The sequence below is a fragment of the Ciona intestinalis genome, unplaced genomic scaffold (assembly GCF_000224145.3).
Source record: "Ciona intestinalis unplaced genomic scaffold, KH HT001101.1, whole genome shotgun sequence".
Lineage (NCBI taxonomy): Eukaryota > Metazoa > Chordata > Ascidiacea > Phlebobranchia > Cionidae > Ciona > Ciona intestinalis.
The window spans coordinates 20,222-48,100 of NW_004191422.1; the positions used below are offsets into that span (position 1 = coordinate 20,222).

The window sequence follows — 27,879 nt, forward strand, 5'->3', positions numbered from 1 at the left end:
GCGCCCACAATGGTAGCAGCGATGACACTTGAACCCATTACCTCTAGGTTATCGGGCAGGCGCGCTAACCACTTTACCACCGCTACTGGACTATGCTGTGGTATAACACACCAAAATATGGAATAGTAACTTTTAACATTGCGTAGTTATTGTGATTACATTGCCTATTTATCGTGATTAAAGAATGCATTCTATCTAGTGCTACACAATCACAAATTGCCACCAAAACCCACTTCATCGGTTATTTCTTTTTGTTTTGTTTTTTTTTGTCGAGCTTAGTCTTCCGTTGTAGTAAAGGCCTAATTAATATGATACTATTTATATAACGTGCTCTTTCATTATATGTCTGTTCTCTTGTTTTTTTTTTGAGTAAAACGTGCTTGTCATAGACATCCTATCGAAGCCATAGAAAACCCTGACTCTGCATCGTCGTATACTTATATATGCTGATTGTTGCATGTGCCGATGTGATTGTCGAAATTGTGTTTGTTTGTGTTAAGGAGCTTAGGAAGGAAACACTTTGTTTAGATGTTATTGTATACCACGTATGGTGTGCACTGGAGATAGGGTAAATATTAAGTATTTTTTTTGTTTAATGTTTTTATAGAGGCACATGGCGCGCATATATACCTGTAAATTATAATTAAAATGTGTAAAATTATGTGCTTGTTTGATTCTCCTCCCCCCCAAACAAACCCTGTAATTTTTCCCGTTTGGAATAAAATACTACGCTGTCCACGTCCGCTGTCAATTGTGATTAATGTGTTTTTAATCCTTAAATTTAGTAAAAACGTGTCTATATAAATTTTATTAATAGGTGTATTTTGTATTTTCTATTTCCATCTATGTATAAACAAAAAAGTGATGTAATTAACCATGCCTATTTCTTTTCAGAAACCATACCGGAACCATATACTTGTCTTCAAATTAATTACTTTACCAGAAGTAATTTCATTGTGTCATGCATAGCAGTTATTCACAAGTCTTCACGATTTCTAACTCTCGACCTTACTCTTAACACCCCCTGAATATTCCACAATTTTACCATGCGTACAGAACAGTGTTACATGGCGGAAGAAGAAACATCTGGAAACACTGATAGTGACATCGCCGTGGCCTTATTGCCACAAACTGCAACACGGGGTAAGGTTTTGATTAAAATACATGAAAATTTGAGTTTATTATTTAAACTGTTCTAGTAATAATTAACAAAACCTTATATTAAAAAAATTAAAACTGGTTTTGCATTTCAAGGATTTGAAATTCCTTTCTCAAATATATAATAATAATCTGCTTATTTTTGCTGATTCAAACAAAATCGGGCATTGGCCAACAGTAGCCCATACTGGCATATTAAACCTTGATAAAAGCAGAATTTGGTGCAAAAATGGGCAGAAAATATTAATTCTTCATAGGAAAACTTGCGCAAAATAGTTGTTAAAACACACCCCACACAAAAAGCAAACTTTCCAAAGTGGAAAGTAATATACAGCAATAAAGGGCGTTTATAATGTCCTGTTAAAGTTTTAAAACTTTTTTATTAAGTCGGTTCTTATTAGCATATATGAATCGTGAACGTATTAAATGAAAAACCTTAAATGTGTTAAAATAGCTTTTAAAAATTGGTTACTTACTTAGGAAAGGTACAATGTGTATCTTGGTTTTTGAAACCAGACTTGGCGAACTTATTAGTATGAAAAAGAGTCTGAAAAACCGAGTTTGTTTCAATTTTTTGAGCAGTTGCCAATTTATTAAGCCATTTTATGGGAGTTTCAAGTTATTGGCTAAATACATGAAAAATTTATAGGGGTTTTAAATTATTGACTAAATACATGAAAATTAAATCTAAATCAAAAATTTCAGTTCATATATATAAAAATTTATTATCTAGCAAACCTGGTCAAAATATATTAGGAACTGACTTAATAATAGAGAATTTTCAAACTGTTACAGCATTTTATGAACACTCTATATCTATATACTAGGCCATAGGCTGGTATATGCTGAATTATATCATGTGGCGCAATAGCCAAGGTGCCACTTATCAAGAAATAGCGCTCACGTCAAATACTAGGTTAGATTCTACAATTAAACAAGGCTTTTTATATCCAAACATAACATAACATTGGTGGTAGTGAAGAACTCCCCTTTACTGCCCACAGTGTGGAATACTCTGCCAGTATTGGCAAATTTGTTCAGTACATAAACAATGCCTATATGCTGCAGAATATGGAGCAAAGAATTTCTAGTTAAACATTACTGGACTCCCATTATGGGAGGCATTTGATTGTGTAGCTGCGTGTTACAAATTACCTAGGCCTGTATAATAGAATGCCAAATCATCCTGGTGTTCACTAAGTATACAATTCTGCCTTCAAGTGCTGAGCTTATTTAAGTAGTGTATCTGGGGTATTGTAAAAGAGAGTTTTAGTTTAGTCAGTATCAATGAATAGATGTATAAACTAGGAATTAATAATAAAGCCTATACAAACACATAAGAACTTGTTGCCAAGCATAGTATAAAATAAATATGCATCCCGCATAATAATTTGTGCTAAATTGAAATGTAAATAGACTATAATATATATATAATGTTTTGGTTAAAATCAATAAAAATAAAAATAACTGAAGAATTTTCCAGAATGATGATAAATTCTGGCGGTATGAATTGGTTGAGCCAAAATAATTTTAAATTTTAAATCTGCTAAAAACAGTGTATATTTATATACAAAAAATACAATATATATTATATATATATATATATATATACCACAGAAACAGTATTTAGAAATACAAAATAAGTAAATTACGAAATTACACTTTTATCATTTTTTATTTAGTTATGAAATAGAATAATAGTTATGCTTACAGGAGTTGCAGAAAGCATCACGCAATGTACTATCAACCCAGATTCTACATCTGAGTTGATATGTTATGGATACCAGAGGAGTTATTGGAAATCTATTATTGCTGGACTTTCTGTTGTAAGTATATCTGCCCAGTCGGTGGTTTTCTAATTGTTGCAACTCATAATGCTTAGTTTGTGTATATTATATTAGGATGGGAGAACATGGGACTCTTTTTATTCTGTTTTCTTGACCGATTTAGTAGCAAACAAAAAAACGTTTAAAGAATTAAAAAACAGTTTTCTTGTGACTTCCATAGACCGTATTTAATTGTTTAAAACACGAACAGAATATTTGGATATTATGTGCTAAAGTTGTCCCGTCTTCCCCCGTCCTACTGTAGCTTTTGTTTGTGAGAACTGATATGAAATCTATTTGTAATTGCAATAATTTTGTACAGGAATATTGTTCAAACATTTGTATATAGCTCAAACAAGAATTATATTTAAATTAATTTTCATCAATTAATATCTATAAATTCAAATTTATCTTAACCAAATTTCCATTGACCATGCCATGGTACTACCAAGTCGACCATTGGGTCATTTTTATAAAAAATATTTCAAACATATTGTGCCTGGCTCCAAGAAACCATGTAATGAATAGAAATAGGAAAGCTTTTAAATATGGCCCAATTTAATGAAATTGCATTTGCATTAATCTAGCTATGAATGAGATACCACTTGCTGAGTGACTTACCATCTGTGGTGCAATCAATATATTGCAGATAAGATTTATGTGTAGACTTAGCACATAATGTTTGCTGAATATGCCGCTATCATGCATAGCATAACAGTTGTAACATTTATTGTTAGGTTAACTTTAGGCCAAGTTAAGTTTGGCAGCAGTTTTATGCCAATAATCTTTGCTGTAAATTTTGTATCGGTACTGTAGTGTTGATTTGGCCTGTCCCAAACATTCAATTATTGTACACAATAAGGGTTAAAGCTATTTTAGCCAGGTGCAACTTGGTAAAGTTTAGTTATATAATATGCATTAAAGTTAGAGACATATATATATATATTTCTTTCAATTCTTTGACACATATATATATATTAATATATAATTAACAAAAAAAAAATGATAATAAAAGTTAGTTGATAGTAAAATTTAATTGACCCTTTTTAAAAATATAAAGTCTGTTTTATACAAATTCTGTCCCAAGTTTTTTGCTGCGTAGCGTATCTTTTAAAATTGTATAAACTCAGCATTTCATGAAAAGTTGCCAATATTTTAATTTTTGGCTGTAGATAGACTACTCAATTTTGGTCAAAATATTTTTATATAGTTTGCCTTAAAACTAATCTTGGGACCTGGTTGCCTTAAACAACTATAAAAAGCCCATAATTTTTAATAACAGTTATGCTCTGGGGGATTTCTTTTGCTTATATTCTACTGGAGACCAGATTGGAAATTACGATGCACGCATACTCGTACTACCATCATGAAATCAAGCCAGGTCTTGCTTCGGACAACAGACGAAGCCAATCAAGTAAGATACCTCATTCCCACTGTAGAGCTGGTACCTTCAAATTGGAGTGTTTTATTTATTATAAACCTTTTTTGGTCCACTCCTGTACTGTGACTGTTTTTAAATGTAACTTACTTCATCCTCGCGTGGCAGGAAAACGCAAGTCGTTATCACTTGGGTTTAACACCTCGTGCCAGCTTACGAGTTACCATGTATGTTACTTTGTGGGTGATTATTTTTGGGGGATTTTTTCTTTTTTTTATGTATGGCTCGATAAATTTGGACAACCCATTAGTGGCCACTGGGTTGAAGCAATTGCCGTTAAGTGTCTTGCCCAAGGGCACTTACGCCCAGTCGCCCACAATGGTAGCAGCGTCGAGCCTTGAACCCTTTACAATGGTTACAGACAGGCGCGCTAACCATTATGCCACGGCGCTTTTGTTGTGAAGGCATTTATATACCAACTTCATACACACACAGTGCGATTGCCTATTATTGCGTAATTATATGAATATTTACAATATGTTTTAACACACAGACACAGTGTAATGTACAATGTTTAGATTACCCTATCCTGCCAAACAATGTAAGCTTTTAATGTAAACAAACAATTATGATGCTTTAATATGTTATCAGGTTTTTGTCTCGAAGATTAAAGAGATTCCCTTGGAATTGGCAAACCTTATTTCTTTAAGGTATGCTTCACCTCATCTAGCTGACTTGCAACCATGGTATGCATAATATGATAAAGAAATTGCAATTTTTACTTTAGCACTGATATTGCATGTAGCGATGCACAATACATTTTTTTATTATGTGAGTCTGTAAGATATAAATTGTTTTAGATTTATTTCAAAATACCAATTCAGTATTCTGTTTAATGACAATACTTTGGTTCTGTACATTTGTATAAACGATGGACGTATAACAACTTGGTAAACTTTATTTACATTTAAAACTGACATATAGTAGGGCTAGGGTAGACACCTTTTTAATCTATTTTCTCTCAATTGGTAGTAAACAAAAAAAATTAAAAGAATCATAAACCGTACCCTCACGACTGCCATAGACAATTGTTAATTTTTAAAACGCGATCAGGATATTTAAATATTATGTACTAACGGTGTCCCATCTTCCCCCACCCCACTATGCATATATACTAAGTTTAATTATTATGGTGTCACCCCTGTTTTAAAATTTTTGGCATCGATTAACCCCAGGCACTCAACTTTATCCAAATGGCCATTCATTTCTATTACTAAGCCTATCTAAGTAATCACTTAAAAAGTATTTTTACAACTTATTTTTTACAGCACCGATAACGAAGCTCTGGTAGATTATGGGACAGAAACTTCATCTGGCCCTGCTGTCATCTGTTTTAAGCACCACTCCTTAAAGTATATCTGGAATAAAACGTCAGCGGTAATTACTATAATGTTAGTGGTATTACATGCATAAGAAAAGTTTCCAGATTGTAATTACTAGGTTATTTAAGTTACTGATTACATTGATATCTGTACAGTAACCAGAGCACTGGTCCAGTAACTACAGAAACTGGGTTTAAGGCTAGATGCTACCACCATTATGGGTGTATGTGTCTTTGGGATGGAAAATTAAAAAAAAGTTCAACAAATACAGTAGAACGGGAAACAAACAATCAACTACAAACATAGACACAACACAAGGTTTTACATTTTTTTAAATAAATCTAAGGTGGCCAATATACAGACATCCATTCATAGACATCAAACATAGAGAACTTCTTTGTTTAATTTGGCGAATACAGTATTCATTGGCTCTGCTCGTTTGCATAGACACTTAAAAGCAATGTAAAATATGTTTTTGGCTTAAAACCGGGGTGCTAAAACATAGTAAGTCCTCCTGTTTCCAAAGCTGGTTACCATGCCACCCCAGCACCCCCATAACAGTAGGATGCTACAAAGTTAAATACTTGGTAACCAATAAGTGGCATGCAGCCAAGTGTATAAAAGTGAATGTTTCCTATGTTGTACCTTTTAAAGTTGCCCTTGTATACATCATTTATTTAAGTTGATTGCCCCTCTCCCACACAACAATATATTTAGAATTGTCTGCTGTCAGGTACTCTATAATATAGTAGAGTGGGGGAAGATGGGACACCTTTTTAACACATAATATCCAAATGTCCTGATCGTGTTTTAAACAATTAACAACGGTCTATGGAAGTCATGAAGATACGGTTTTATAATTCATTGAATGTTCTTTGTTTACTACCAAATGAAAAGAGAAAACTAAACGAAAAGGTGTCCCATCTTCCCCCACCCTACTATGTTGTAACTTTTCTAACATCACAAATCATATTATCCAGACCTTTATTGAGCTTGGTGGATTGGACAAGCAAGCTACTCTTGAACAAATTCATCAAGATTCTACAAACGGTCTCCAACCGGAGGATAAGGACAACAGGTTGCAACTATTTGGACCAAACGTGATCACTGTTAAAGTAAGACTTTATTTTGTTAAACGACCAATTTATGCATATTACAGTGTTTTTTTAAATATTTTGTTAATATATTTACTATTTTTTTAAAAATTTATGTAAAAAAATATTATTATTTATGTTCTACGTTAGATAAAAATGAATGAACATAAGCTTATAAGCAAGCCAATGAAGGTTATAAAACAGGAGTAAATTCTATCATACATCTCGTGCCCAATTCTTTAACTTCGTGTCCAAATAATTCTGCTTATATGACTGAAAAACAACCTGTTAGTGACTTATGGGTTGTAGCAATAAATCAAAATGTTAGTTTAAAATAGGGCTGTGGAAAAGTTAACGATTAACCGGACCTATTCGGTTAACCGCAACGAAAAGTTCAAGTTGTTAAGTGAACTATGACGTCATAGGGCATACCTTATATCAATATCTGTCTTATTTACACGAAAGGCACAGGTTCGCGTTCGTTGATTGGTTCTTCACGATAAGACAGAGTGCGCATGTACGCTGTTGCTTTGATCGTGCACTACAACGGCGATAACGTCGTCAATTTTGATTGTTAATACTGCAGGGTAATAAACAAGACGCTTTTATTAGGATCACACATGTATCGGTTAACCGGTTAAAAGTTAAAACTGAACGGTTAACGGTTAAACAAAAATGGGAACATTCACAGCCCTAGTCTTTACTAAAGGCCACACTTAGTCACTATGGTAGCATCAGCAGTGTGTTTATTGTGCTTGTTAGTAGATTTGTGTGTTTATGTTAGTCTTCTTGTTTCACAGATTCCAGCATACCTGCAACTTCTTTTGTTTGAAATTTTAAATCCGTTTTATGTTTTTCAACTCTTTGCTGTCATCTTCTGGGTGCTTGACGAATACGAGATTTATGCATCAGCGATATTTGTAATGTCCGTTATATCAGCGGTTACGTCTTTAATAGAGGTGAATGATGGTTTAAAACTTGACAGTGGATATTAGGTTTACGAATACACCATAAATGTTATAACTTGACTGTGAGCATGAGGTGTATGAACACATCAACACATTACAATATGTGTGAATATATTCTATAAAATGCATATGTTCTCACTGGACAGTGCATAGGAGGTCTATGAATACACCACAAATGTTATAACTTGACTGTGAGCATAAGGTGGATTAACACATTACAAAATGTAAAAGTTTGCTATGAAAAATTGTCACCTTTGTTCTAACTGGACAGTGCATATGAGGTCTAGAGTCTATGACTATACCCCAAATGTGAATTGCAACACAGCTCAGGTCCCATAAATACATTTCCTCACACCCATAAGCATAGCGTTAGGGTTGCCCACTGTCCAGGATGGTTTCTTGTATTTTATCACCCCAGTTGTACACCTTAAAATTGGTCTCTACTGTTAGCATAGAGAAAAAGGCAGAGACAAAATCTATTGCGTTCGCTACATTAATCAATGTGGTTCCCTATGTCTGACAAAGATTTTACCATTTTAAAAATCGTGATGCCTGCATTCACACACAGGTTCGCAGAGAACGCTTTAAACTGCATCAGATGGTTGAATTTCATAATGAAATGAAGGTGCAGGTCCTACGTCAAATAAACCAGGATCCTCAAGTTACTGAGATTTGGTCCAAAGACCTGGTTCCTGGCGATGTGCTTGTGGTGCCACCTAGCGGTATGCAACTCGCTTGTGATGCAGCACTTGTGTCTGGTGAGTCAGCATATTTTAGATTTTAATTTAATTTCGTTAAATGGGCTATGTTTAATATTTTTTTAAATTTAATTTTATTAAGTTTGTTCAATACCATAAAGTAATATCGCTGCTATGTATGGTGTGGTTTTAAGTAGCAAAACTGCTGCCATGGTGGTTACAGCACTTGCCTCATTACCAAAACAACTAATCTTAAATGCTCCACCCAAGTGATCACTATTTGATTGTCCAATTTTGTTTGCAAAACAGAACGCAACAAATGTTATTTTTTAATAAATTTAGATACTGAGTCTGTAAGTGAGGATGTGTACTGTATGGAATAAAACACCTGCGTTATAACTTCACAAGTTGTCCCCAGTCCCCACTATTTGAGAATAACAATAGTAAACATAGAATAGATGAAAATGAGTGTAATATGATATAGAGTCGCAACATTTTCTTAGATTTGTGTTTTAATTTTTTTGTTTCTTGTTTTGTTTATATTTTGTTCATGTTTTGTATAAGGTTTTGTCAACAAGTTATGTATCGAATTTTCCACAAGTACACTATTATTGTTAGCATAAACTGCATAAGCATATTAATATAGTAGAGTGGGGGAAGACGGGACACCTTTAGCACATAATATCCAAATATTCTGATCCTGTTTTAAACAAATAACAACGGTCTGTGGAAGTCGTGAGGATACAGTTTTAAATTCTTTGATTGTTCTTTGTTCACCTCAAAAAGTGACCAGAAAATAGAATAAAAAGGTGTCCCATCTTCCCCCACCCCACTATACAATTTACAATTAGCATTATGCTAAGGTGTTAGCATGATGACAATCAATTAGATTTTATTAAAAAAGCTTGTATACCTAAACCCTTCATGTTAAACCAGTAATCATGAACTCTCTGTCTACTCTGATTTCCTACCAGAGCTTAGTAACATAAACAACCTGTTTTCAGAGAAAAATGTCTAGTATAACACGAGGCTTCTCTGTAATTATGTTTCACATGTAAATTTTCAATGTGTTTTGTTCAAAATATATGAAAACTAGTAAGTAATTATCATTAGGTATTTATACTACAATAGTTAATATTAATAAATAGTATTTTTATTAAATAAAAGTTTGGTTTTTTAATTTCTGGTTCAATTTTTTTCAAGCTAACTGTTTAAACTGTTAGTTAATGTAATACCATATTGTCCCAATACAAAACACAAGCCTAATACAACAGTATCATATTTATACATGTAACGCAAGGGTACATCGTGTATGAGGGTAAAATGCCACTCAAAGTTTAAAACAAGAAAACATCATGTTTCAGACCCCTAGGTTTACACCTAAAACAACTTTTACCTTCCTGTTAGATCTACATACATTTCCCACATAAATTAAAAAATAGGCCCTAGGCCGAGCCGAGGTTTAATTAAGTTACCACAAAATTAGTGTCTTATATTTAACGAAAACTGCATTTTAGCAATATTGTCCCAGATTTTGTCTAGCATTCAAAAACGAGACTCCAATAATTCTAATTATATTTTATTTAAAACTATTTTCCCCACATAGGTACTTGCATAGTTAACGAAAGTATGTTGACTGGAGAAAGTGTTCCTGTGACCAAAACACCGCTACCAAGTGGCGAGAATGAATTAAAGGACATCTATGATACGACACCCCATAAGCGGCATACTCTGTTTTGTGGAACTGAAGTTTTACAAACTAGGTTAGTTATGCCCCTACTGTATGGGTCGTGTCTTTACGCACACTTTTATTTTATTATAACTTTAACTGGATAATAATTAAACAAAAATGCCTCGTTTGTCTGCGAGGTGTAGCGACCACGCTTATTTTCTTGCAACTAAATGTAAACAAGTATTTAACTGTAAGCGTGTTTTAATAATTGTTGTTTTGTCTCCATATCTTTTGGTTTAAAATATTTTCAAATATTCGCTACCGTAATCGAAGAGACAAATAAAGTTATTATTTTTTATTCTATGTAAGTGAGGTTCTACAATACCAAAGTTGTTCCTATCCTGGCATTCTGGGTGCTACAACCCATTATGAACACTGGATTGAAGTAATGTCTGTTACTGTTGTCTATTGCCCCAAAACAAGTTAGTCGTCAATGTTATCCGTATCAGTTCCTGAACCCGGTAACCTTCGGTTACAATGGTGGATACATTTCTTGACATAGCACAATTAAGGAAACATTTCGATGTGATTTAGTTTACATTTTCACCATTTTCCGAAATCTCTGTAGATGTTTTTTTTGTTTTTATTTTTTAAAAAAAGATGGTTTCCGTTTAAAAAAAAAAAAAACCAAAACAATTAAAAATAAAGACAATTGTATATCATATATGATCTCTTATGTTTTTATTTAAGCTACATGACCATTCAGTTCCCATATACTTTTTTTTTTCAGGTTCTACCGTGGAGAATTAGTTAAAGCTGTTGTAGTTCGTACTGGCTACCATACTGCTAAAGGAAAGCTTGTGCACAGTATTTTGTATCCAAAACCAGTGGATATGAAACTTCTAAGGGATGCTTATCGATTTGTGGGGTTGCTTTTTACTATTGCAATGGCTGGATTCGTATACACTGTAGTGATAATGGTAGGTAATGACTTGTTTAGTTTCATATTGTAAAGTGCTCCGTACTGTACGTTTTGTGATTCAATCATGTTTTGCAATTTTTTATTTGTGAAATCTTTATTTAGTTAGCTTTTCAACCTTTTTGGCGCATAACCCCGGTCTCCAATATAAATTATAAGTTATTAGCAAGTTTTGACACCTCAATTTCTGAAACTACATTTCACACAACTGTTTTTAAGCAATTAAAGTGTTTTTTTGCAAAATAACGTTTAAAAGCATTTTAAAATAATATTTAAAGCGCAGAAATTAATCGATAACTCAACTGGATAATTTTTTTTTTTAAACTGATATGATTAAAACGCACGTCCGTATGACTCCTTATAAGGTCATGGATAAAGACAGCTTTATGATCAGTTTCAACAAAAAAAAACTTTACTTTCTGTTAAAAATCTGCTTTTTGTGAAAAATTGACATAAGATTAACCTAATAGTGTTTAAATTTTGCATTATTATTCTACATTAAGTAACATACATGGTAACTCGTAAGCTGACACGAGGTGTATGAACACCCGTGTAATAACGACTGTCATTTTCCGGCCACGCGAGGATAAAGTAAGTTACATTACTTACATTTTTATTCACGTAAAGTTAGAAAAAAAATATTTTGTCAAAACACTTCAAACTTTTTACTTTACAGGCGAATGATGGGGAATCTATTCGTGAGATTTTCTTCAGTGCAGTTGACCTGATAACAATATCAGTTCCCCCTGCATTACCACTGGCTATGACCATTGGCATCATATACGCTCAGTTAAGGCTCAAGAAACAGAAGATACATTGCATCAGTCCTCAAAGAATTAACATTAGTGGACAGGTGTATAATCTATGTAAAAAATTGTCGAAATTTTTTCAATTATTTGTCAAAAGTAACTTAACTTATATAAGCATTTAGGAGTATTAATTTGTTGACACCAAAATTCCCAAAAAACTTAAAATTCGGGAAAAAAAACTACCATTATATTAAATAGCAAAATATAAAAACTTTACAATAAAAATAAGTTCTGTATTTTCACACAGGTTGATGTAAACATTGAAGTATATTTACATAATGAAAAATTAAAATTAGCAACCAGTGCAGACAATTTTCTTTTTTTTTTTAATTAAAACTTTTTTATTTACACATAGGTTGATGTTGTAGCTTTCGACAAGACGGGGACAATGACTGAGGATGGTTTAGACCTTTCCCATATCATTCCCAGTTTGTTAAAAGCCAGCCCAACCAACATGCGATCTGATGACCCTGGGACACTTGACCTCGTGACCCCCGAATCAAGCACCCCGGCCTTTCACCTTGTTATTGACCCCGAGAATTTGACAAACGAGCTCAACCCTCAAGATGAGTTACTACAGTGTATGGTGACTTGTCATACTCTCACAACTATTGATGGAAAGGTATTGGGGGATCCTCTCGATCTGAAAATGTTCGAGGCCACCAAGTGGTCAATTGTTGAACCTTCGGTGAGTTAAGTTTTTGTATTGTGCTCAAAGTTTGGTGTTTGCACATTTATATCATTTTATGGGAGTATATGTGCTTAACCGTTTAATGTGAATATTGCATTGCTATAAATAAGTGTTTTTGAGCCCTTGGCCACAGTTAGTACATTGGGAAAATGGACTACACCCTGATTTCATATAATATGTCTTTCCATATTCTATATAGAAACCTAGTATATAGATTATACATGTATGTTCTAAGGGGAGTAAACCTTCAATGGTGTGGTATGACAATAGCATACCGAGAAAAATACATGTGCACTGTTTAAAATATTAAGGTATTTGTATGATTCTAGTTGAAGTCAGCTGTTTTAATGATTCCTTTTTCATATGTGTGCACTTTGTGTATGAGACACAGTATACAAAAAAAATTATTTTTAACAAAAAGTTTTGAAATTTTTTTTTAATACGTAAAAGTATTTCTACCACTAGGTGGAAGATGAGAGCAAATATGATCAACTACAAATAACTTACTTTCGCCCCCCAGTGGAGAAAATTGACGAGACATTGGTTGAATCAATTGACTTACAAAATGGACAGGTGACAATAACAAATAATTAAAAAAGTTAAAATGATATTTTTTTCAACCAAGAAAAGTGTGACCGCTAAACGCAGTTAATATTTTTTTTTTAAATTTAATTTAAAAAGGTTAATAAACAAAAAATATTACATCGACTGTAGACAGGCGTAAAAACAATAGTTTTAAAAAAGATAAAAAGTTTAATTGAAAAATTCTAAGCTATAATAAAAAATTTAACACAACTCCTTATATGGTGGTGTCTCACAGTCCCCACCTAGAGGAAGTTCGTCGCATGATATCGGGATCGTTCGTCAGTTTCCGTTCGCTTCCACGCTCCAGCGAGCAAGCGTGATCGTTCGAGCATATCGAGCAAAACCGAAAGAAATGAAAGTTTACCTCAAGGGGGCGCCAGAGATGGTGGCGAGCTTGTGTGCGCCGTCGACTGTCCCGAACGATTTTCACCAAGTTTTGAAAGTAAGATTATATTATTTCTATTTTTGTAGCCTGCAATTTAATCTCTCAGCAAAAAAATTTTTTTGGATCCGATATATTTGGGTATTTTTATTTTAATTAACATTTTTGTATGTATTATCACCTTTTTCTCGATCTTAAAACTGATATGATTAAAACGCACGTCCGTATGACTCCTTATAAGGTCATGGATAGAAACAGCTTTATGATCAGTTTTACCAAAAAAAACTTTATTTTTCTATTTTTAACTGTCTTTTTAGCAAAAAGTTAATATAAGATTTAATAACACCAGTATTTCAAATATATAAATGGTTAATCGCCAATAATTTTGCATTTGTTCAACCCTATGTAAAAAAACATAAAAATATGTGTATTTTTTAACTTACGGTGGCTGTACACAGTATCCGGCATGTGAATTCGCTTGCGAAGTCGTATGCAAACCCATTACCAAGTTTCGCATGCGGCAGCGATATCCGCAAACAGACAAAACAGACAAAAACGGACAAATTCCGGATACTGTGTACAGCCACCTTTATGGGTATTTACTATTTTTTAACTCATGCTTATAAAATATGCGTATTTTTTTTCATATTCCACCAGAACTATACACAACAAGGGTTTCGGATGATCGGAATGGCTTGTAAGGACATTTCACTCACGTGGTTGAAAGCTCAGAAAATCGAACGTTGCGCAGTTGAATGCGACCTCAAATTCCTTGGCTTAATTGCGTTGCAGAATAAACTGAAACCTCAATCTAAAGGTAAGTTTAAAAAATGATTATATATTTTATATAATAGTTTGGGGGAAGTTTATATATCAATCATATCTGTATACTGTAGGTTGGGGAAAGATGGGACGCTTTTTATTCTATTCTCCCGTCCCATTTTTTTGTAAACAAAAAACATTCAAAGAATTTTAAAACCAAATTTCCGCGACTCCCATAGACCATTGTTAATTGTTTAAAACACGATCATGGTGTTTTGATATTTTCTGCTAAAGGTGTCCTATCTTCCCCCTACTCTACTATATATTTTGTTTTTTTTGGGGGGGGGAACTAGTCAAAAAATGGATACATTGATACCAATTTTCCAATTAACATTTTAAGATTTTGCAGTTTTTTTTTGTAAAAAAATTATTCAGTTAATTATTTTGAAAACAGGTGCTTTGGAAAAACTTGATACCGCCAATATTCGTAGCGTGATGGTGACAGGGGACAATTTGCTAACAGCCCTCAGTGTTGCGCATGAATCTGGTATGATACGCCCCAGTGAGCACGTACTGCTTGCTACAACAACTGAAGCCACGGAAAATTTACCGGCAACACTGAAATGGAAATATGCGGAGAACACTGGAAGATCTAGGTCTTGTTCCAGGTAAGTTAGGATTTTAAACCGGACTAAACATGGAGAAACTTGTTTTTATGCTTTACTTTTTTAACAAAGATGCTTATCAGATATACCCCAATATGGCGCTTATTTATGAAAAAGCGAAAAATAACTAATTTCATCAGTTATAGGGCTGTAAATTTTCCCATATTCTGTTTATCTCTTGACCGGTTAACCGATACAAGTATAATCCCAATAAAATCGTCTTGTTTATCGCTTTTCTTTCGCGAGTTTAAAGGCAACTTTACGATGTACGTATGGAATATGCTTGCAATACATGCCAAACGTTTTTAACATCAAATTAATGCTTTCCTATTCGTATTTAAACCTGTTGTAGAGCACCTGCAGGCTAAATAATCAACGAGTTAATTGCAATTATGACGTATATAATCAACTTTACGCCAGAGCCTTACTAAATTTAAGTAATCATCAATCGTTCAAATATACGAGATCAGATTGGGGTCATATTGTTCAAATTTATTACAAGTTTTTATGTTTATTCACTTTTTGCACTATTAATGGAATTTACGTTCTAAATAAATAATAACGTGAAATAATATTTTACCTATAGGTCTTCATTCTCTTCTTCCGACGAAATAATTTCAAAAAAAGATCGTTCTGTCTCGTTATGCATGGGTGAACAGGTATGCGTGATGTCATAATGAACAAAATGACGTAATATTACGAAACGTCAAAACTGAAATGATTATAACGCACGTCCGTATGATGTCATAATGATATCTATTCGTTTTATGATCAGTTTCAAATCTACATATTTATAAATTTCTACTTATTTATAGAAAGTGGAGAGTCTTGAATTTAGACCTATTTAGATACTTTAAAAAATCTCAAATATATAAAAACCCCTGAAATAAAAATACCTTTTACTTATACATACCTTCTAAAAATATCCGCCCCCCCCCCCCCCCTAAAAAAAATTACCTGAAATTGTGAAACAATGAGATTTTTAGTGTCTATGAATACTATGATGTCATAATACAATGTATTTCATCACAGATGGCACCGAAGTGGCATCTTGCTGTGTCGGGAAAAGATTTCGAGACAATTCAAAATTATTTTCCAGAATGGATTGAAGTATTATCCGTAAAAGGTAATTTAAATATAGAAATCCTATAAATTATCTGTAGCATGACAATACAGCTAGCGGCAACAGCATAAACAATATAGAAATCTTATTAATTGAGCTTTAACATGGATATCTTATATAATGGGTCTATTTTAAATTTGGCGTAACTTGAGATCGTAAAAAATATCCTCCAGAAGACTTTTTTAGACTGTTTAAACATATAGTATAGTACTGTGGGGTAAGATGGGACAACTTTAGCACATGATATCCAAATATCCTGATCATGTTTTAAACAAAATTACAACAGTCTATGGGACTCGTGAGGATATGGTTCTATAACTCTTTAAATGTTTTTTGTTTGTTTACTGTACAAAATAGGACGAAAAATAGAATAAAAAGGTGTCCCATCTTCCCCCACCTTACTATATAATTAATATAACACAGGTACTGTATTCGCACGGATGTCACCCGACCAGAAGACAGAACTGATGGCGAACTTACAATCAGTAGACCATCACGTATGTATGTGCGGGGACGGTGCTAATGATTGTGGAGCGCTTAAACGAGCTCATACGGGCATCTCGCTATCAGAACATGAGGTGTGTTATGTTTTTTACATCAGTACTGTTTGTACTTTTGTGTGTTTTTATGCGGTTGTTTAAGAGTTACTACATAATGTGTGTGTTTGGGCTTCCCGGGTGTTGGAGTAATGGGCTAAATCTTGCCTAAATTACAGGCCCTTGACAAGGACCTCACACTTAAAGAGTAGAATAAAATGATGTGTTTTATGTCAGTGTTTCTCAATCTTTTTGCATATACTTGCTATTTAGGTGAGGTCCCATGGCAAGGCTAGGGTTTAGGCTACAGTACGCCTATTACCCCAACACCTAGACAAAATAGACTTTAATTGATTTTTTTGATATTATTTTGATTTTTTAAATTATTTTGATTTTTTTGATTATTTTTGATACCTAAATATGTTTAATGAAAAAACACGAAGAAATGTTTATGTCGAAACTGAAATGATTATAACGCACGTCCGTATGATGTCATAATGATATCTATTCGCTTTATGATCAGTTTCGAACATAAATATCATATTAACAATTCAAACCTTAGACCAGACGCCAAAACGTAGTTTTTCCAGCCCAGTGGTCACTAATGGTTTATGCGAATTATTAGCCTCATTCAAAATATTAAAATAAAACACATACCAATTTATTTGCTCTACCACCAAACGTAAGTATAAATAATAATAACTTTATTTTTCTCTTTGATTACAGTAGCAAAGATTTAGAAATATTTTAAACGAAAAGACAGGATATAGCGACAAAACAACAGTTGTCAAAACACGCTTACAGTTAAAAACATATTTACATTTAATTGGAAAATATTCTCCCCATATATTTTTATTTAGGAAAATATTTTTATTTATATTTAAATGGAAAAAAATAAGCGTGGTCGCTACACCTAGCAGTTAAAAACATATTTACATTTAATTGGAAGAAAATAAGCTTTATACAAAAAAAATCACAAAAAAAACCCCAACAGACAAATTTCCTCGACAGGCTTCTGTGGCTGCACCTTTTACTTCACACACTGATCTTGGCATCGAGTGCGTTCCTACATTAATCCGTGAAGGTCGTGCAGCTTTAGTGACTTCGTTTGGAATGTTTAAGTTCATGGCTCTGTATTCACTCATTCAGTTCTGCACCATAACCATACTGTATTCTGAATTGTCAAATTTGAGTGACTTGATGTACCTTTACATCGATTTGATTATTATTGATGTGGTCGCGGTCACCATGTCAAGGAACCATGCATGCAAGTATGAGAGTTAATTTATTTTTGTAATTTTTTAGTGTTTCTTACTTATTCTTGATTTTCTTTAATTAAAAAAAGTTGTTTTTTACTTTTTAGGTTTTTTTGAATTGAAAAAAGATTTTTTTTTTTTTCAGGATTTTTTTATAAATTTTAAAATTTTAGGGCGAGATATATCTTATTAAGTTTTCTGTTTTTAACCGACTGTCACATATTGCTCTCTAGCGACACAGGTGTTTGTGCTAGCTAAAACAACCCATTTGAAATTTGTTTTCATAATAATTGCTACAAGACTGTATTTTGTTTTTTTAATGGCGTCAACCATCAAATTTTAAATGAACATTTTTCTATTTGAAAAAAGGACTCGCGATGCCATTTAGACAAAATATCTTTTGTTATACGATTGGTTGGACTTGATTTTTGTCATTACATTTTCGTAGCAGTGTAACACCAGATTCTTACTGTATTTCTTTACACAAGAATCGTTCAACTCTATGAGCACCAGACCAGGGTCAGTGTGCGGAATTTGTAACATTGGAAATTGTAAAAATTACCTTTTTATTTTTTTTCTAAAAGTATCAACATTGTAAAATACCTTTTTTTTTAATTTTCTCTAAAAGTTATAATTTTTTCTAAATGTGTTTTTTCCCTCAGGTTCCTTCACAAAAAGCATCCGCCATATAGTTTGGTTTCTTTGGAAATGTTGGTTTCACTTCTTGGTCATATCATACTTCAACTTGGGTTTCAAGTTCTCATTTATTTTTATGTTCGACAACAATGCTGGTTTACAACACTCACACCAGCTCAAGGTAAATAATTATAACTTTTATGATATTACGTCTTTTATTCTTTGTGTGTGAGGTCCTTGTCAAGGACCTGGGATTTAGGCCAGATTTGGTCCATTAGCCAAACACCGCTGCTTATAATTTGAACAACCCATTAGTGACCACTGGGTTGAAGCAATGTCTGTTAAGTGCCTTGCCCAAGGACACATACACCGATCAGTGTTAATACCGTCGCCAAGCATCGAACTGGGAACACTTCGGTTACAATGCCCCTAAACCAGAAACCTAAACAACCTAGCCATGGCGTCGAACTGTTTATATTACGTTAGACCCCAATAATTTCCCTTTCTATGCTATAGCCCCACCAAGCGGTATTTGATGAGTCCTGTGTTACATTGTCGAATGTCATTGACTAGGCCACTAGGGATTTTCGATTATCATTATTGCATTTTACATCGTGACAATAAAACTACATTTTATGCGTTCTGGTTTTATTGACGTGTTCAAGTTAAACTTGATTTCTTATTAAACTACAATGGTCACAACACTGGTTTTGTACCACAATGGTTAGGCCACTTGTATCATTTATACCAACAGGTTCAAATCCCAATGCTGCTACCATTGTAGGTGTGTGTGTCCTTGGGTAAGACACTTAACGTCAATTGCTCCAAACCAGTGGTTCCTAATGGGTTGTCCAAATTATCAGCCATACAAAAAAAACTATCACCCCCAAAGTTACAAACGTGGTAACTCAAAAGTGAGCTTGAGGTGTATGAAACAAAACACCTATGTTAAAATGTTTCCCCACCATGCTAGAGTAAATAAATGACACACGTTCATTATTAATAAAGTGCAGTAACAAAACTATGTTAAATAATCACTAAAATCACCACAAATTCTCCGCAGCTCACAACGCAACATTGAACGTAACTAATTGCCCTCAAATTGAAAATGTAGTGGACCAATCAGATGTAAGTATTTAGTGGGTGTGGCATGTGTGATTTTGCAACCAATAGTTATGAAGATATTTACAAAACTATTTACAAATTTATCGTTTCTTGTGATTAAATCGTACACCATCGCAAAGTTTAAAATGCCACGAACTTGAAAAAGTTATTTTTACAACAACTTTATTCTTATGGTTTGACATAATACACCATGCTTGGTAAGAGTATATAGCATCCCACTACTTCACTGTACAGACAGTACATTTTAGAAACCTATATAGCCTATGCTGTTGTCTGTATGTCACAAAACCAAGACGGGAAAATATATTTAATATAAACAGTAAATACAGGAAAAACAGGTACATCAAAAGTTACAATGGTGCATCATGCGATGCAGTTACACATATTTTCTATTCTATGAGGGTGAGGTTCCGCACTGTGGCACACTTAGGATTTAGGCCAGGATTGGCCTATTACCTCAACACCCGGGGTGAAAAGTGTAGATCGCAAAAAATCTATAAATTTTTTTGTAACACAATCAACATTTTTTAAATGTATTTATCACCCCATTGTTTAACTTTCTTTCTCTTCCAGGTGGTTGACGATTTCAACGTCCTAACTTACGAAGCATCGGCGCTTTTCTACTTCTCCAGCTTCCTATACATGTCGACTTCTATGGCTTTCTCGCGAGGATTTCCTTTCAGGACGCCCATCTATAAAAACTACTTGTTCATTTTTTCTCTCCTCGTGCTCTTGGGTTTTACTCTCTTTATGATCTTCGGTGCTCCTATCGCGTTCGACAACTTCGTTATGGTGGGTTGGTTAGACATTTAAAGATGTCTGTTTTTTAGTATATTTTTGTCTGACATTTTTTTGCCACAGTCTGACATTTTTTTTTGCCACCATAAAAGTTAGTTATCCACAATACAACCTTTTCTTGTACATTTTCATTCTGTTTTATAGTCCCACTAGGTAGTAAACAAATTACGACTTCCATAGACCGTCGTCAATTGTTTAAAATACGATCAAGATATTTGAAAAAGGTGTCCCGTCTTCAGCTACCCTACCTGTATAAGGTTTCCATAACCCACATGTTACTTGCTGTAGGTCCGGAGGATCCCTGATCCCACGTTTCTTCTTATCCTTGTTGGCATCGCTGGAGGACACTTCGTCATCGCTGTCTTTTTCGAAATGATCCTTATCGAACGATCGGCAGTTTGGGACTGGATTAGGGGATCCACCTTTGCAAAATGGGGCAGAAGAACCCCGCCCAAGCGTTTCAAAGTGTTGCAGAGCTATTTTCAAACAGGGGAATCCCCCATGGAAATAGGAGTAATTAACCCCATGTCTTCGTTGGGTTTAACCTTCACGTCCACGATTAAATATGACGCAAAAATCGATTATTGTAAGAAAACTCGTTTATAGCATGAAGCATTGATATTTATAATTCTTATGTTTAAGGTTACCAATAAAGCTGTTATTTTTAGTGTCAATTTTTTCATGGAGGTGAACCAAACTATATAACCCAGATTCCATATACTGATTTCCAACATCTGGCGTAATAATAAAACAAAAAATATTTGAACATTATTTTTTTTCTTTGGCGATTACATTCACTGTATTTAAAGGATTTGGGATTGTTTTAAATTATTTATTCCTAAAAGAAACTACGTACTTTCATGAATTTAAGTTTTTAGAAGTGAAAAATGTGAATATTAAGAGTTTGTATTAAAATTTCATGACATTTTAAATTGAGAGAATGAATTTTGCTTTAATTCATTAGTGTTAAAATTTATCTGTGAAATTTTGTTTTGTTTTATAGTTTAATATTTTAATTGAATAAATGTATGAGCTTGATGGTAGGAACATTATTAAAAAAATAATATTAAAATTTATTTTTTACCTATGAATTTTTTGTGTTTTACCAAATTTTAAAAAAAATATTTCTGAACTGAATTGTATAACCAAAGTAAATAATGTAATAAACAGATTTAAGTTTAATGTGCAAGTTTGGTCTAAAATTAAATTAAAGCACCTCAAATTTGGCTGTCTTTATTTATTCATAAAATTTAGTTTAAAATTATTCATTAATAATTCATAAGATGAGGCAATAGGGCAACAAATAAAGCAGCTTGGTTTAAAAATAAATATATTTTATTTATGTCACAAAAACCTTACATTTTTATGAAATTTTTGTCTTAAATCCTATAAATAATAAAAAAGTTAGTTTAAACTAAGGCCTGCCTGTAAAAAATGACAGTTACTCCTAAAAGAATTTAGTTTATGACTAAATTGGTTTCCCCCATTTTTGAATCGAATTAAAAACAATTCAGGATTGGAAGCAAAAATAAATGAATTGCCCTGTTATTGTGACCAAACAATTAAATGAATGAAAATATTTCTTTTTTATTATTTCCTGTGCAAAGTTGTTGTAGTTATATTTAACAATAGTTCCAAAATAGTTTGAGCAAAATTGCTTTTTAAATAAAATTGCTTCCGCTGAAAACTTAATTTTGTTTTTAATTGATGTATTAAACAAATTAATATTAAATAATGTGTCAAACTAAAGGAAAAATAGAATTACAAAAATGAGATGTAGTTTTATTGGAGCTGAATTGTTTGTGTTTTAACTGGTGTAGCAAATTTGTTAGAGTTTAATGTAAGGAACGACATGTCTATAAAATAAAATATATAATAGTATTGTTTACGTGTACATAATGTTTATATTAATATCAGAAATTATCAAACCTTTTGGAACCACAACAAGTTTTATTCTTTGGATCCCCTTTACAGACCAAGTTTTTGAAATCTTTTTTGTTTTATACACCTGTGAAACCATGTGATTCAAATACAATTTTAAATTGAAAATAACTTGTTTAAAATATACTGTTGATGCAGTTTATGAGACCTATTACTCATAGAACCTTAATGCTAATTTTAACATGGCTATTTTAGTGAGATATATTCCAATATAGACTTACCACATAAAGAGTGTTATTTATAACTTGTAAGCATGTGTTATTTGAAGGAATGCTAGCTTGAACAACAGCTCATATGCTCACATCAACTCATTAAATATTCATGTAAAAAATGCACAATATTTTTTCAAATATTAAAATATACAGGGTCATCTGTCACTTTCCTTTCTAAAGGCTCTGAAAATTGAAATTGATGAATTCTTAGGTACTATAATTGTCAATTAAATTTACTCTATAAATAATAGTTATAGATAGTCATACATTAAACTAATAATTATAAGAACGTAAATAAACATTTGCATAAAAGTGCAAAACAACTTATGTTTAAGTTATGAATAAAAATTTTATTATGAATATTATTCAGATACCAATTAAATAAACCTCACACGACCGAAGTTTTTATATTTACCGTATGGATATAAACTTTACGGCTCCAACACCATGAATCATTGTTCATTTTAACGAACGATCGAGATGGGAAGTTGTTCTTTATCAAAGTGAGGATAAACGGAAACGGAGACGCCGGTAGAACACGATACATGAAGTGATTACTGATTACCAAGTCTTGCAGGCTGTCACTTTTTTTTAGGAAAACAGGAAAACAGGAGCAATGAAAATGAATTAGAATAAAAAAAATATATTCTATTTTTTAGTATCACTTTTCTGTTTAGGGTATCAATAAATTAGCTAGAAGAAGCGTTTTATAATTATGTTGTCTGGCATTTATAATTAATGTGGAAAATAAATCTGAGGCAAAATAAATGCAACTGCTGTTTTTAAACCATAGTTAGGCAGTTCATTGTATACTAAGTTTTATAAAAAAAAAAAAAAAACACAACTAAGTTTTGTTTGCTTGTTCTATTTAAATCATGCGTATTCAAAAAAACACAATCATTTGGTACAAGTATAGTAAACTTCTTGTGGGAAACTGGGTATAATGCTTAATGGGTAAAGGGAAAAGCACCATTGATTGAATAAACACTGTCTTTATAACAAGCTGAATTTGATCATTATGAAAAAAATGGCAAAAAAAAATCACGATATTTCTTGCTGAAAATTTCATTGGTAAATATAGACGATACACAGCAGCAAAAAACTTGAAAGGGTTGTTTAAAACAACCACTGATGCTCGAAGCTAAAAAAGTGGCAGCGCTTTATCTAGGCGGTAAAAAAACAAGCATTTTATGCTGGCAAGCAGATTATAAAACAGATATCCATAAAAAGTCTTGGAAAAACTGTCGGGCGAAAAAAAACGTCAGAATTTTAGTTTTGTTTGGTGTTTAGTACACATGCAGTGCAAAAAGTGGTTACGTAGTTCAAACACAATTTGTGAAGCAATGGTGGAAGATATTGCTGAGACATTAGTTCTTTGCTTATTGCAGTATTTCATTCGGTGTAAAAAGTAGTCCTGTCTAGTACGAATTATTACTGTAAGTATAAGTATAGGGCGCTTATTAATATTACATTAAGTGAGTAAAAAACAGTGAATTTGTTTATTCTTTTATCACAAGATTTAAGGGTTCATCAATTTCAGTGTTGCCGGACTCTGAAACTTGTAGTTGATTGCGAGAAAATGGAGCGGCAACACTCAGATCTAACGGCTGGTCGTCTGAAAAAAATCAATTTTTATTTCGTTTTATTTTAAATTGAAAATTGAGTCTTGACATTAAGATTGTATTTTTTTCTATTTTACTCAAAATGAAATTACATTAAATATAAATACACATAATAATATAAATATAATAAAATTGAAATTATATATGTATATATATCCTCTTGTGTGATATTTATTAAAGCGTTTTGGATATTGTACTTACAAATTAAAGGAACTATTTTAATCTTTAAAATAGGCAATTAGGAAATTACCAATTTAACACTTTGGATTGACACAAAATACAGTCGCTTTTTTTAAGAAAAATTTATAAAAAAAACTTTTTATTTTTTAAAACGGCAAAATATTTATTTATTTTAGTTTTTATTTATTTTAGTGAAACAGGCCATAGTAAAGGTCAAGACAACAATTGAACTTTGTAGAGAAAATAATTGATCTACAAAAGTGGAGTTATAAAATGTCATACTGGGTCTGGAGCTTCTAAAAATAGATGGTAATTTACTGCATCATAATTGCATTACTATTGGCATTTGTTTTTAATTAGCAATAAATCAGACTTAAAATATATAGTAGGGTGGGGGAAGACGGGACACCTTTAGCACATAATATCCAAATATCCTGTTTTAAACAATTAACGACGGGAGTCGTGAGGATACGGTTTTATGAACATTTAAAATTTGTTTGTTTACTACCAAACAGGACAACAAAACAGAATGAAAATGTGTCCCATCTTTCCCTATCCTACTATATATAAATATATTGTGTCATCTATTTAAAGGACGCCAACTTACCAGAGCGTTCAGTTTGTTGCGTGTCAAAATTCATCTGCACGGTCTAAAAATAAAACAAGTTGAAACACGAAAGCGTTACAGTTTTAAAATGGAAAAATATGCTAACTCATTGCCGCACGGCCATGATTCGTGACTCTTTTTCCGCCTCGTTTTTTACTGGTAATGTAGCAGTGACATTAACAATAACAGTAAACTAGCAATAATAAAAACAAAGAAGCTAATCAAAACAGGAAGCCAAGTGACAGGATGCTTTGATATAAACATTAATTAAGTACGTGATTCTGTACATAATCAAAGTTCAAATCAAGCAGCAAAAAAAATTAAGGGAAAAATACAAAAAAACAACGAGTCACTGTTGCATCACAATTTAACAGAATTGTGACATCATTTCCTGTTAGCAAATCTAACTTGACAGTTCATTGTCTATTGTTTTGTAACAAAGGCAATTGTGACATTACATTAAGCACTGATTGTTTCATAAGAACAATTATATTGCAAACAACAATGAAAATATAGACGGCTGTTTCGTGTCTGTGCTTCTGCTGTTAAAACGCCGTGAGCAAATAAATAAAATATTTCAAATTATGCAGTTTATATGCAAATTATCTGAGACTGCATGTGTTGCATATGACTTGTTACAAATTTATTTCTTTTTGCAATCAAATTGTAAAAAAACTACAAAACTATGTGATATTATTCAAAACTATGTGATATACACCCCTTGAATAATATCACATAGTTTTGTAGTTTTTGCAATTTGTGTGCAAACTGCTTGAGATCCATTTTGAGTTTTAAATTTGAAAAGTTGCGTAAACCATGAAAATTATTTTGTAAAATATATATTCCAGTATGTAAGTTGAAAATATGCAAATAATTTTAATAAAATCTAGCATGCCAAAATAAGACTTTACTACAGTAAAGATTTACACCAGATTTGGCCAAGTAACAGCACACATACCAACCTTAAATTCATTATTATCCTCATTTTCCTCATTTTCGGTCGATAGTGTTTGGAACACGGGAGCCATGTAAGAGGTCCTTGATAGCTTACGAGGACGAGACTTCCTGCTTCTCACTGGAGGAACCGGAGCCTCCTCCACATAACGCTCCACCGTGTGTCTGGATGGCTGGGAGGACTTTCTTCTGCTCACATGAGCCGGTTTCGGCTCCTGGATGGTAAGATGCTGGGAGGAGGAGGGAAAGGATGCGGGAATGTCCTCATGAAGATCAAGAGGACACCAGGAGGATTGGGAATCCTGAAGCTCCAGTTTCGGACGCTTGATGTGATTTTTGATCAACATTTGCACCGCTGGGTTGATTTCGTTGTCCATTCTTGGTTGTTGTTGTTGTTGTTGTTGTTGTTGATGATGTTGAATTGGTTGATTTTGTTGCTTGGTTGGTTGGTATGTGATTTTATTACAATTTGATTCAACAGGCGCGGCGTTGAAACCTTCACGATCGTGTGTACGTAGATGAGTGCTGAGGTACCAATACTCCTTGAACCCACGTCCGCAAATGTTGCACACGTGGTCCAGGGTCTTCTTGTGCGAGCGCATGTGTATTTTGAGATATCCTGGTGAGGGTGACACTCTACCACAGATGGGACATCTCGCTGGAGAAAACTTTGAAGCTCCGACTAAAATCTCATTCTCCTGCTTGATATCGTCTTGAGAACGTGCGTAAGATATATGCTGCTGTGATGGCTTCAAACCAGGATCTTGCATTGCATTGTATTCCTTTGGATGGTGCCTTTGAAGGTGAAGTTTCAGGCAGTTATGTTGTGTTCCAGCATACCCACAGTACTGACATTTGTACGGTCGCTCCCCTGTATGGGACCGCATATGTATGCCGAGAACACTGCGGTATTTAAACCACTTTGGACAGAAATTGCATTTGTATCCGTTCTGCTGGGTATTGGACATATCATTGATGCTATTCATTTCATGACTTTGTACGACTTGTGTTTGGAAGTAATTTTTATCGGTAAGCGACTTTCCGATGCTGGCAAGAGACTGCATGGCAGGGTTGCGGTAAGGCTTCAACTTCTGTGCGGAGATAAAGCTCTCGTTGTGCGCCTCCAGTGATTGAATTGAATTCTGGAAACCATTCTGATGGTTTGGAATTGAATTTTCCACGCCCCCGATCGCTGTTCTTTGCACATTTCCAGGATTTAGATTTTCTTCTAAATCGTTTGTTTCCAAACTTTTGGTTGCTACGTTAATACAGCCGATGGTTGGATTGAACTTCTGTTCTGGTTTTGGGACCATTTCTTCTTTTTTACAACAAGAAGGAACCAGGTCCAATGAAAGCATGAACTGTTCCTTTTCCGACGCTGATTTTATAGGATTTTTGTGTGGAAAACTGCATGAACGGGCATGAGACGATAACTTATCGACGTGAAACATCTGCCCGCAATACTGACACATGCAGTACGATAAAATCGACTCTTTATGCTCTTGTGTGGCCATTCCCAGCCTGGAAGATGAAAAAATCTGGACATCACTTGTCGGTTTGTTATGAATTGGCTTGTCCATCAATGGCTGGTACGACAACTCATTAATATGGGACCGCATGTGATTTTTAAGGTACCACGTCTCCTTAAACGCCCTGCCACATATAGTACACACATGTGACTCTACTTTATGCTTTCTCATATGTACATTGAGATAGCCAGCACTGGTCGTCCGCCAGCCACACACAGAGCACACACACATCTTTGCCTCCATCATTGCTCTTCTTTGAGCATTTTCCACCTGATCACATTTTTCCTTGATCCCATTGAGCAGATGTGGAG

The 27,879-nt window shown here is 33.5% G+C and overlaps 2 protein-coding genes across 3 annotated transcripts in view; one reads left to right on the forward strand and one right to left on the reverse strand.

The window, feature by feature from the left end:
- Window positions 1-21,566, forward strand: part of LOC100177512 (probable cation-transporting ATPase 13A3) — a 22,220-nt gene extending 654 nt beyond the window's left edge. The window contains exons 1-25 of one of the 2 annotated variants that reach the window (XM_018817057.2): window positions 399-568; window positions 895-1,143; window positions 2,872-2,984; window positions 4,267-4,398; window positions 5,014-5,108; window positions 5,691-5,799; window positions 6,725-6,859; window positions 7,639-7,797; window positions 8,375-8,564; window positions 10,111-10,267; window positions 10,967-11,156; window positions 11,832-12,008; window positions 12,320-12,652; window positions 13,121-13,228; window positions 13,476-13,682; window positions 14,280-14,439; window positions 14,839-15,052; window positions 15,636-15,708; window positions 16,082-16,175; window positions 16,596-16,750; window positions 17,720-17,979; window positions 18,627-18,781; window positions 19,664-19,728; window positions 20,299-20,517; window positions 20,812-21,566. In XM_018817057.2, coding sequence (XP_018672602.1) covers window positions 1,047-1,143; window positions 2,872-2,984; window positions 4,267-4,398; window positions 5,014-5,108; window positions 5,691-5,799; window positions 6,725-6,859; window positions 7,639-7,797; window positions 8,375-8,564; window positions 10,111-10,267; window positions 10,967-11,156; window positions 11,832-12,008; window positions 12,320-12,652; window positions 13,121-13,228; window positions 13,476-13,682; window positions 14,280-14,439; window positions 14,839-15,052; window positions 15,636-15,708; window positions 16,082-16,175; window positions 16,596-16,750; window positions 17,720-17,979; window positions 18,627-18,781; window positions 19,664-19,728; window positions 20,299-20,517; window positions 20,812-21,129 — 3,915 coding nt within the window. In that variant the 5' untranslated portion in view covers window positions 399-568; window positions 895-1,046 and the 3' untranslated portion in view covers window positions 21,130-21,566. Of the gene's footprint in view, window positions 1-398; window positions 569-894; window positions 1,144-2,871; window positions 2,985-4,266; window positions 4,399-5,013; window positions 5,109-5,690; window positions 5,800-6,724; window positions 6,860-7,638; window positions 7,798-8,374; window positions 8,565-10,110; window positions 10,268-10,966; window positions 11,157-11,831; window positions 12,009-12,319; window positions 12,653-13,120; window positions 13,229-13,475; window positions 13,683-14,279; window positions 14,440-14,838; window positions 15,053-15,635; window positions 15,709-16,081; window positions 16,176-16,595; window positions 16,751-17,719; window positions 17,980-18,626; window positions 18,782-19,663; window positions 19,729-20,298; window positions 20,518-20,811 lie in introns of those variants that run through there. The other variant, XM_026840039.1, reaches the window with a different exon arrangement.
- Window positions 21,567-23,525: 1,959 nt separating this feature from the next.
- On the reverse strand, window positions 23,526-27,873 carry LOC100175195 (zinc finger protein 26). Its single transcript, XM_002119595.5, has 3 exons — window positions 26,048-27,873; window positions 25,086-25,128; window positions 23,526-24,291 (listed from the first exon to the last, which is right to left on the reverse strand). Exons 1-3 carry the CDS (start codon window positions 27,812-27,814, stop codon window positions 24,176-24,178), a joined length of 1,926 nt encoding a protein of 641 aa, XP_002119631.3. The 5' UTR covers window positions 27,815-27,873; the 3' UTR covers window positions 23,526-24,175.
- Between the last annotated feature and the right edge of the window lie 6 nt (window positions 27,874-27,879).

Excerpts from the sequence above, each read along its gene's own strand:
- LOC100175195 (XM_002119595.5), bottom strand. The coding sequence starts at position 27,814 with ATGATGGAGGCAAAGATGTGTGTGTGCTCTGTGTGTGGCTGGCGGACG. Across the intron at positions 25,129-26,047 it reads AGGATAATAATGAATTTAAG|ACCGTGCAGATGAATTTTGA; the intron begins GTTGGTATGTGT and ends TTTTATTTTTAG. Across the intron at positions 24,292-25,085 it reads GCAACAAACTGAACGCTCTG|ACGACCAGCCGTTAGATCTG; the intron begins GTAAGTTGGCGT and ends GATTTTTTTCAG.